This window comes from Psammomys obesus, unplaced genomic scaffold (assembly GCF_907164565.1).
Source record: "Psammomys obesus unplaced genomic scaffold, mPsaObe1.curated_primary_1811, whole genome shotgun sequence".
NCBI lineage: Eukaryota > Metazoa > Chordata > Mammalia > Rodentia > Muridae > Psammomys > Psammomys obesus.
In genome coordinates this window covers 8,584,166-8,594,988 of record NW_026590663.1, presented here as the reverse complement: position 1 = coordinate 8,594,988, position 10,823 = coordinate 8,584,166, and the positions used below count along the sequence as shown (strand labels likewise).

The 10,823-nt window shown below is 53.2% G+C and overlaps 1 protein-coding gene across 2 annotated transcripts in view; it reads right to left on the bottom strand.

The window, feature by feature from the left end:
- Window positions 1-2,314: 2,314 nt before the first annotated feature.
- Window positions 2,315-10,823, bottom strand: part of Tspan33 (tetraspanin 33) — a 20,360-nt gene continuing 11,851 nt past the window's right edge. The window contains exons 2-8 of one of the 2 annotated variants that reach the window (XM_055608104.1): window positions 10,018-10,075; window positions 9,323-9,450; window positions 8,950-9,024; window positions 6,580-6,675; window positions 4,498-4,626; window positions 3,493-3,654; window positions 2,315-3,357 (exon numbers count right to left, since the gene is read on the bottom strand). In XM_055608104.1, coding sequence (XP_055464079.1) covers window positions 3,256-3,357; window positions 3,493-3,654; window positions 4,498-4,626; window positions 6,580-6,675; window positions 8,950-9,024; window positions 9,323-9,450; window positions 10,018-10,075 — 750 coding nt within the window. In that variant the 3' untranslated portion in view covers window positions 2,315-3,255. The remainder of the gene's footprint in view (window positions 3,358-3,492; window positions 3,655-4,497; window positions 4,627-6,579; window positions 6,676-8,949; window positions 9,025-9,322; window positions 9,451-10,017; window positions 10,076-10,823) is intronic. The other variant, XM_055608105.1, reaches the window with a different exon arrangement.

Sequence of the window (10,823 nt, the reverse complement as noted above, 5' to 3'; positions counted from 1 at the left end):
GTTTTTCATTAAATTGAGCCATGATGTTTAAACTATTTTTGGAATCCCTAGGCTCTGTGGCTCCAATTGGCTCATCAGGACCCTGCCACGGAGAGGACTATAGGTTTGCAGGATTGGGGGGGGTGGGAGGAGGGGGGCTGATCCTAGGATTTCATACCTGCTGGCCAGGGCTCTCCCACTGAGCCACACCCTCTAGCACTTCTGCAAGCTTCATCACCACCCTGAGTCCCCTGGTTTCAGTCCTTCCTTTAAATGCTCTATAGCAACCTGAAATACCCATTTCCTATAAACATGCCCTGCAGAGAACCAGAACTCCTCTGGTGAGGTGGCTGTGCTGGAGACCTCCCACCTTTCCCCACCATTTCCTTACACTGCTCAGACTGGCTTCAAGTCCTCTTCCCCTTCCTGACCAGCAAGATGACAGGCTGACCTCGGTGCGTACCCTGCTTCTTTTGAAACTGATCCTGGTCCTGCTTATACAATGAAGCCTGCACACTGACCTTAAGTGTGTCCACACAGTAAGACTCAGTCAGTGTCAGGTGATTACAAGAGAGATGAGCAGAGAACTACCTCGTTCCTGCCAGCATGCAGCTCTGTCCATCTGACTCAGCTTAAGTCACACACAGGACTAGAAAGGGGATTTGTGATAGGTAAATAATGGCCCCTGCCCAAATGTCTATGAAGCCCTAAGTGGAGAAAGGGACTTGGGAGATGTGGTTAGATTAAGGGTTTCCACTTTTTTCCACTTCACTGTGTGGCACACACGGAGGAATTCTCCAGCTAGTGTGTGGCCGTCAGGGGCTCGCAGCAGCTCTTCCCTTCTACCGTTTGGTTGTTGGGATCCACCTCAGGCAGCAGAGCTTTTCCCGTGAGCCATCTGACTGGCCCCAGTCATAAGGCCACAGAAGAGGGTGGTGGGAGAGTCAGAGAAAAAGGAGACACAATGACAGAATGATGAATTCTGTAGGAGGAGGGGACAAATGCAGTGTCTGGGGGCTGGAAGAAAAATCCCTTAAAATGTAGACCCCTGATGACATTTTGATTCTCACTCAACCAGCCTCTGTGTGTTTGTTTTCTAGAATGGGTATGATAAATTCGTGTTCTTCTAAAGCACTACATTCCTGCTAATTCGTTGAAAAAGAAAGTAAGATAGGAGGCAGAGGCAGGTGGATCACTGTGAGCTTGAGGCCAGCCTGCCTAGTCTTCATGATGCTGAACCAGTGAAACCTGGCCTCAAACATAAAAGGAGGGAGGGAGGGAGACAGAGAGGGAGAGAGGGAGAGTGGGAGAAAGAGAGAGAGGGAGAGAGGAAGGAAGGGGAAAAGAGGGGGAAGATAAAAGAAGACCTTTGTTTAATTATAAGGCGTGAACCTAATGGCATTTTTTTTTGCCACCCAGCCAGGTTTCCACCATCTTCTGGCCTTGTCAGCTGCTTCTGACCTCATAGCTTGATTTCATTAGTCAGTAAAAGAATCTCCACTGGATTCTCACTCACCTTTGGGTTTTTTAAATTATTTTTATTTGATCAGCTGTTCTTAGATACTGTTCAGCTGCCCTGATTGACTGAAATATGTAAAAATTTAACTGAAGGAAAAAAAAAAAAGAAATGGAGTCTTTTGCCCGCATGGGTGGGGGTCACCCACAAGCTTGATTTGGCCAGAATCGCTGAGCCCTGCTTCTGAGCATTGACTCACCGAGTTTTAAAGTCTGAGGCACTGGCAGAAATTGGAGGAATCCCGTCCAAGCAGAACCAGTGCCGGGCGCTACTCAACGCTGCCGCAGAACTGGGGACAGCGACTAACTCTGGGTCCGTGTTATCGGAAGAAGAAAAGGAGAAAACGCATGTTTTGGGCACTTACCACGAACGCGTGCCCCTTTCCCTCTTCCTCCTCGAAATAAAGGCCCTCACTCTTATTTTTACACTCGCGATGACTTTATTTCTTCTTTCCCTCGCAGGCGGAGAGGCCGGCGGAGGAAGCCCAAGTCTCCCGGGCCAGGTCAGGGGGCCGGGCCCAAGGCCCTGGCTGCAGGGGCGGCTCCTCGCCCCGGGTAGGGACCACCCACGTGGCGGTGCCGCCCGCCCTCGGAGAGCTGCCCGGGCCGAGGGAAGCGCACAGGCCGCCAGGGCTGGCCCGGTGCTCCCGAAGGCGGGCTGGGCGTCAGCACCCAGCTCCTCCAGACAAAGACGGAGGCTGGGCCCAGCCTTCCTCAGTGATGCGGCGTGCTCTCCACCCCGTCCTAAGCGAGTTTCCACCCGCTGGGATCAAAAAGCAAGCAAGCAAGCAAGCAAGCAAACTAAGCTCGGGGTTTGAAATGCAGCAACGCTGCTTCTAGAGATCAGGACCTGGAATCTCTCAGCCCCGAGAGCGAGACCCTGACGTAGCCGGGGCCTGGGCGGGAACAGGGAGGCGCTGTGCGGCTCGGGGGTCTCCCCGGGAGGCGGGCCGGTGAACTGGTGGCTGGCCCACAAGCGTTTACGGCGCCTGCCAGATTCCACGCCGAGACACGCCGAGGCGGGGCATGCGTGGAGGCGCTACCTCTCCTCGGCCAAGTTAACGCGGCTCGCTGCGGAGGGAGGGCAGGCTTATCCAGCTCTGCCCAGCGCAGAGCAGAGGGTGCCAAACATTTTGGGAAGGATGGGGAGGAATGTGGCTGCTCTGGACCCCTTGCCCGCTGCCATGTTTCCATGGGAATGAAGGAGGGACAGGAGGCCGCTCCCCCTGACTGCCTGGGAGGAGGGCAAGGCAAGCATTTGGTAAACAAGCCCCCTCCACTCCTTACGTGTACCCGGCTGTCCGGTCCAAGCCCCGGGCTCACTCCCTCTGCCCGCTTCACTCCCTGCCCCTCTGGAGCTGGGATCACGCAGCCGGGCTCCAGGCAGGGCCGCTAGTGTCCTTTCCACAGACAGGACCCTGGCAGCAGCCTCTCAGGATGTCCACCTCGCTCAGCAAACAGAGCGGTCTGCTGTGCCTGGGGAAAAGCATGCGGCTGGCGTCCCCACAGCCTTCTGTACCCCAGCTGCCTGCCACACATCTCTGCCCAAAAGAACGCGCAAATGTTCAGGGTTAGAAACTGGACAAGACAATTCTCGAACAATGCCGCTGCGAGGGCGGGGAGATGAGGCACAGCCTTGGGAGACCTGAGCCATCTTGCGCCCTGTCCTCTGGAGTTGGCTTCTTTCCACTGGGCCCTCGCTGGGGGCTGCGAACAGCACCCTCTGCTCTCTGCAGCGGTCAGGAGACACTGGGAGACTTCTCAGTACCACGGGTCCGCCCGGTGCTGCTGGTTGTACAGCTGCAGCTTGATCTGATCTTTAATCTGATTGATGAGGACTTGGGACAGCAGGATCCCCACCAGCTGCAAAGGTGGAAGGAATCAGGCCCTGAGCAGGGGCCACTCTGCTCTCCAAGGCTCAGTCTTCCCAGTGCAGCAAGCACGACCCTCCCACCCTCTGCAGAGCCCAGAGACCCACCAGCTGGACGGGGGAGTTACCTGGGGGATGGCCAGGCCCAGCGCCACACCGCCAAGCAGGAAAAGGTTGCTGTGTATCCAGTTGACCAGCTTGTCAATGCAGCCGTTGGTATAGATGACCTTACTGGCCTCCAGGTAGTCAAAAGCCTGCATACCTTGGCCACACATGGTGTTGATGACGGCCTGAGGAGAGGTTACAAGCGAATGGTACACCCACACCACGAAACACTACCCGATAAACTTGCCAACTTTTCCAACCCCTAAGCTGCTGGAGAATGTCTGTGGAAAATGCTGGAATAAAAATGGCCAAGTGCAACAGAACCAAAAACTCTGGGCCCAGGGGTCTTTTCTGAGACTGATACTCCAACCAAGGACCATGCATGGATATAACCTAGAATCCTTCCACAGATGTAGCCCATGGCTGCTCAGTCTCCAAGTGGGTACCCTAGTAAGCGGGAACAGGGACTGTCTCTGACATGAACTCAGTGGCTGGTTCTTTGATCACTTCCCTCTGAGGGGGGAGCAGCCTTACCAGGCCACAGAGGAAGACAATGCAGCCAGTCCCGATGAGGCCTGAGGGGCTAGGGTCAGAGGGAAGGGGAGGAGGACCTCCCCTATCAGTGGACTAGGGGAGGGGCATAGGAGGAGGAGAAGAGGGAGGGAAGGTGGGATTGGGAGGGAACAAGGGAGGGGGCTCCAGCTGGGATACAAAGTGAATAAACTGTAATTAATATAAAAAATAAAAATTTAATTAAAAAATGGCCAAGTGCAGAATTCCTTTCCTTTGGGTGCTCTGGGTCCAGCCCTCCACCTTGGGGCTGCCCTTCTGCACCCCCTGTGGGCCTAAGAGGCTAACGTGACCCCCACATTAACGTGAAGACAAACCCTGCAGCCATCTTGCACAACCAGCTGCTTAAGTGAGAATGGAGTGTTCCCATAACAGCCTTACCCTGGAGGAAGCAGGTGGAGGGCTCCCTCACCTGGCTGGGGGTAGGGTCTCCCTCACCTGGCTGGGGGCTCGCTCACCTGGCTGGGGGTGGGCAGGCAGCAGGAATAAGGCACCGAGCAGCGCTCGCGGCTCGGGTTTTCCTCCGAGCAGTTGAAGTACATGTTCTGGGACCAGTCTCTGTAGGAGATCCCTCCACAGCAGCTGAACTGCAACAGAGTGCACAGACTAAGGCGCTGAGCCCAACGCTGAGCAGGGGCACAGGGCTAGGCAAGCGCTGGCTGTGACTGCAAGGGAGTCTAAGCACATCTGTGAACTCACGCTTCTCGGTTGCTTTCACCTGAAGAAACTCTCTTTTCAATTCTTTATGTAAATTATGATAGCCCAATTTCGAGCTCACGTGTGTACACACACACACACGTATACACACACACAGGAAACTGTACATATTATTCAGTACATATTCTTAAGGTTCAGGATGTATAACCCTACAAAGCAGTCTGGCAAAAGGAGATGTTCAAAATTTCCTGGCTTGAACTTGGGGTGTTCAGTGACAGGGCATATGCTTGAAATGTCTGACTCCTGGATTCACTCCAGCACTACCAAGAGAAAAAAAAATTAAGAAAACATCCAAACCAAAACCCTTGACATAAGAGAAATCATGGAAGAGAATCTTCAGCATCATGAGTCCTAACTTATCCACGAAAGCGAACTGGCCGGAAGCGCTGAGAGTCACGCTTAACTCTGATTTACAGCCCAGAACAGCTGAAAGCCACTCAAACAGCAGGCAGGTGTTCCGAGTTCCCCGTAAAGAAGGAACTACAACACAGATGAAACTGGAGGACCTGCCGTGACAGCCGTCCGTCACGGGAGGACACGTACCCCCATTCTTACGGCATCCCCTCAGTAGTTAGTTACAGCCACAGAGCTGAATTGAGGTGGCATCGATGAGAGGGAAATGGGAAGTGTTTAATGGGCACAGTTCATGTGTGTGTGTGTCTGAGTGCACACAGCACATACGTAAAGGCCATAGGGCATTCTCTCCTTTCACTGTGGACCCCTGCACTCAAGCTCAGGCTCTCTGTCAGGCTTTGCTTGCCCGCTGAGCCACCTATTAGCCTGAAAAGAGCCGTGTTGTGTTGCTGAGGTGGGCTCTCTGTAACCAGCTGGCCTGGAACTCAATATGAGGCCAAGTGTGGCTTTCACTCCAAGTCTTTCTGCTTCCATTTTTCTAGCACTGCCATACAGGCAAAGATGGACGCCTTGATGATAGATGGTGTCATGACATGCAGGGTGATGCCCCTCCCCCACTTCTATACCTGGGGCCTCACACACACACAGGCAGATGCTCCCCACTAGGCTGTTCCTCAGGCAGCCCGTGAGCTCCCTACATAACCCAGGTAGGCCCTGAGTGCTTCATCTTTCTGTCTTAGGCTCCCAACTACCTCCAGTTACTGTAAATACATTTAATACCTAAAAGGGTAAATTCTGGGTTCTGGGGATAGCTCAGGGTTATATAGTATTTGTCCATGATGGTCAAGGCTCTGAGGTCTACTCCTAGTTTCACAAAAACAAGCAAAACAAAACAAAATTTTGTTGTTGTTGTTTATTTCTCAAGACAGGGTTTCTCTGTGTAGCCCTGGCTGTCCTGGACTCCCTCTATAGCCCAGGCTGGCCTCAGACTCAGAGATGCACCTGCCTCTGCCTCTTGAGTGCTGGGATCCAAGGCGCAAGCCACCAGTGCCTGGCACAAAATGGTATTTTTTTTTATCGTATTTAGCCACAATTTTTAATGTAATATATAATAAAATATGGTAGTTCCTCATTCCCCTATAGGCAACCCCTTAAAATGGTTTCTTAAAATTTTTCCAGCATCCTTTTATAAATGAGACTACACAGTTTTTCCTCTCCTCTTCTTTACATAAGCACATACATATGTTTCATTTCATATATATATTAATATATATATATATATTTGTAATTCTCTATGTACCATTCTATGTCCTTAACAGTGCCTGTTCTCCACCCCAAAACCCTTCCCAGAATGCATTACTTAGCAGGTAAGAGGTCCACAGGCCTCAAGAGTGAGACATTTCTTGCGATAATCTTAACTTTCCCCCGAGCCCAGGACACTGGCTGAGCACACCATACTTGGCTGGTACCTTCTTCTGGCCAAAGTCGATGAGGTTCTGCAGGTCCAGGTCATCTCGATAATGCACAATCGCATTGTTGATGATTTCACTCACTTTCCCCCGAGCCTGGCAGATGCAATCAGGACAGGAGAGTAACCCATAATTTATTAATCCCTCAGAAACAACAGCAAACGCAGATCAGCATTTGTGGTGGTTTGAAAGAAAACGTCCTCCACAATGTTTAAGTACTTAGTCCCTAGTTGGTGGTGTGGTTTGGTGTGTGTGTGTGGTGTGGCTTTGGTGAAGAAAGTATGTCACTGAGGGTGGGCTCTGGAGTGTAAAAGCCATGTACCATTCCCAGTGCACTTTCTGTTTCCTGCCTGTGCTTCAAGATGATCCCTCAGCACCCCACTTCTGCCCCCTACCCATTGCTGTGTCTCCACAGGCCCAAACAAGCTTGTCTAAGTTCCTGGTTATGGTGCTTCATCACAGCTCTCCCTTCCAGGTTTCTCTGTGGCTCCCTGTCACACCAGCCTCTAGGAGGCAGGAGGGCCCCCTCCACACACCACAGTGTGTTCAAAGGCACAGGGCAGCCCTCCTCTCCTTGCCATGTTCCAGCGGATCAGCACTCCCACCCGCCCTGGGTCTACGCAGATAGCCTCTGAAGGTAGTGCTGCCGAAAGGTCCCCAGACACTATGAACTGTCGCACCCCCAATCTTTCCACCATACCTATTTGTTGCCACCCTCTCCCATTCTAGCCTCCCTTTTACACATCGGATGTGTCTTTGCATCCTGTGGACCGTTAGCTCACTGGGGAGCCTCAGTCTGCCGCAGACTCACTTTGTGCTTTCCCAGCCAAAGACCTAAAGATTAATGAGAAGCCCTGTCAGCCTTGGTGAGTGAGGACACCCTAAGCTCCAATCCTCGTTCACACAGGATGCAGAGGGAGAGCCTTATCGACAGCTAAAACTCATGTTCTTTCCTCCTTAATACCACAGTGGGAAGCATGACTGCCTCCCAAGAACTGGGGAGGTCACAAAGGTAAAATTACCCCAGCTGCCAAAGGTCAGGGTCGTAGTCCCTCAGATCGTCTTCACCCCGAGACCTGGAGAAAGGTCATTTGGCTAGTTGGCTGGTTGGCTGGGGCCCGTGCACTCTGGGCCTTGGGTAGCAGTGGGGCAGAGGAGCACGGGTCCCAGTGTCACAGCACCTCAGAACTATCTCTTGAAATGACACAGTTACCTACTTCCGTATATTAGTACCTCAAAATAGCTGTATTTTGTCTTGATCTATCAGAAAGGAGCTGACTGAGTGGAGACACTGACCTCTAGTGGACACAAGGAAATCGTGTCTTCAGATCTGCTTTACTAAGCTACAGATAAGCTCAGTGGCTAACCTTGTCCTGTGGTTTCTTTCTGCTCAGCGGCTCTTCCTATGGTTTTCTGTGTGTTTATTATTGAGACAGGGTTTCTCTGTGTAGCCCTGGCTGTCCTGGACTCACTCTGTAGACCAGACTGGCCTCGAACTCTGAGCCGCACCTGCCTCAAGGGCAGTGGAATTAAGGATGTGTGCCACCACACCTGGCTTCTTTTCCTGTGACTTTATTTCATGGTCTTGTACTTTATTCCTGGTAATTATTTGTCGTTTGAAAGTAAAATTCTGGCTAGATTTTCTTCCCTCTTTTTCTTGGTTTGTGTGTTCTGTTTTGTCTGGGGGAGCTCAAGCTGTCCTGGAATGGACTGTGTAGACCAGGCTGGCCTGGAACTCACAGATCCACCTGCCTCTGCCTCCTGAGGGCTGGGATTAAAGGGATGTGCCACCATACCTGGCTACACTTTTCTTCTTCTTTTTTTTTAATTTAAAAAGATTTCTTACTGTATAGACCCAGCTAGCCTCGAACTCACTAAGGAGGCAATGCTGGATCACACTCATGGAGGTCCCCCTGCCTCTGGCTTCCCAGTGCTGAGAATAAAGGAAATTCTTAATTAGGACTGTGGCTCAAAGCAGCCCACCTCCAGGAGGCCCGGGGTCTGCCAGCTCTCTGCTTTCCATGAGTTCAAGAAACACTTCCTGGCTGAGGGCCTCTTGGAGCTGTCTGTGGCCCCGATCACTGAGTTCTCCTTAGTCATTTACCGGTCCTGTTCGAAGGTTATTTTAATGCTTGCGATGCTATACCCTGCCCCTGCTCTATACGGCATCTCAGGCTGTCCAAGGAAAACACCTTACAGTCACGAAACTCTCTTTAAACAGGCTGCTGTTAAGGGCCATTTATCCATCCCTAAGGAAACTTTTCACGGGCTGATGCTTCCCCAGGGGACGGCGCTGTGATTAATTAACCAGAAGTAGTCACTTCCCCTTGCTCCCTCCGGTACTAGGAGGCCCCTAGGCTCCCGCCTTACCTTGTCTGAGAAGACGAAGCCCAGGATGCCAGCGGCCAGCTGCAGCAGGAACACGACGGTGAGGCAAAGAGAGAACTGTGGCAAGAAAGGAGGCCATGGTCACTGCGATGAGAAGCAGCCACCCCCGGGCCAAGGCGAGGACCAGCCCGGCTCTCCTCCACAGCGGCCACACTGCAAACTCTGCTGCCTCTGCGACAGTGCCGCGGAGTTGGCCGCCCTGGGCAGCGCTCTGCAGTGAGGAGTGGGCAACAGGGGCTCAGCGGGCAGCACGGGGCAGGACCGTGCAGGATGGGGCAGCACAGGCTCAGCGGGCAGAATGGGGCGAGGCGGGGCAGGGCGGGGCGGCCTGGGGCAGGGCGGGGCGGGCACACACCGTCTGCAGAAGGCAGATGTTCTCCCGCAGGGACCCGATGCAGCCGCAGAAGGTGAGGAGGAACATCAGCACGCCCACCACGATCAGCAGGATGGCGGGGTCCACCGCCAGACACGCCAAGGCTGCTTCTGGGAGAGAGGCTCACCTCAGCTGGAGCCCGGTGCCGACTGGGAGCAGAGGAGGGAGGGGTGCACCCAACCTGTTCTCCCCGTCCTGGGGACTTCCCCGCCTGGCGAGGACTGTGGGAAAGCCAGCGTCACGGGGAGCAGTGTGTCGGAGCAGTCCAGTGTGAGCGGAGGCCCGCTGTGCTCCCGAGAGGGCTGAGCTAGCCTGAGCTAGCCGCTCACTAGCAGCGTTGGGGTCCCTAGGGGTGATTCACCAAAGGCTTTGCAGAGGGATGGACACAGAGCTGCTCCACAAGCTAAGAGGGAGAGCAAGACCCTGCCTGCTCTCTGCTTCCACACAGCTGGCTTCTCTGCAGGACTCGGTCCCACATGCAGACAGGTTCCTGAGATCCAGAGGGAAGTGGTTGGGTGGCTGGGCTTGGGGGAGGCTGGGCTCTGGTGAGGCTGGGCTCGGGAAGGCTGGGGAGTTGGGGAGGCTAGGCTCCGGGGAGCCTCTTCTCTGACCTCAGCCTGGGGCCAGCTCTGGAGCAGGAGCCTGTGCGGGGAGGCAGAGGGAGACCCAGGGCCTACCTGCGTGCTTCGTCATCCTGGCGTACACACCCACAGCCACCATGACCATGGAGATCACCTGTGGGGACAGGCAGTCAGTTTGAGATTCTGAAAATGAGGATGTTTGGACGGGATGAAAGCAAGCGAGGACAGCTTTCCAGGATACGGGGCAGGTACCCTGAGCCAACCCCAGTGACAGCGCTGAGGCTCCAGAGATGCCCGGTGCTGTCGCCTTCGCTCTCTGTAACACACTTATCTTGTGAGACAGATAATGGCCCCATTTCACAGAAGGAGAAATTAAGATAGCAAAGGGGAATATAGGACAGAACAGTGATCAAAAACACAGGCTTCCAGACAGATAAAACTCGGGGCTACAGCACAAGGCCTTGTGTTCAATCACAGGCATCCAAACTTACACTTACACACACACACACACACACACACACACACACAATTACAACAGGGCATGGACTTCTGAGAGATTCGGGTATTTAACCCCAGTTGTGACAATTTTCTGAGTCTCGTTTGACTTCTGCACGTAAGACTGAATTAGGACAGAGAGCTGGTATGATGGCTTATGGGTGAATCTCAGCATAGAAGGCTGAGGCAGGGACCAAGAATGAGGCCGGGCTTCAGCACAAGGGCCTGTCTCAAAGAAAAAATACTTTATTTTTATTTGTGTCTGTGTGGGTGCACACGGAAGCCAGCAGAGGGCATGGGAGATCCTTGGATCCTGAGGCACTGGGATTGCAGCTTTGTGAAAGCTTGGTGAGGGCGTGACTGGAGACCAGGCTGGCCTCAAGCTTTGTGAAAGCTTGGTGAGGGCG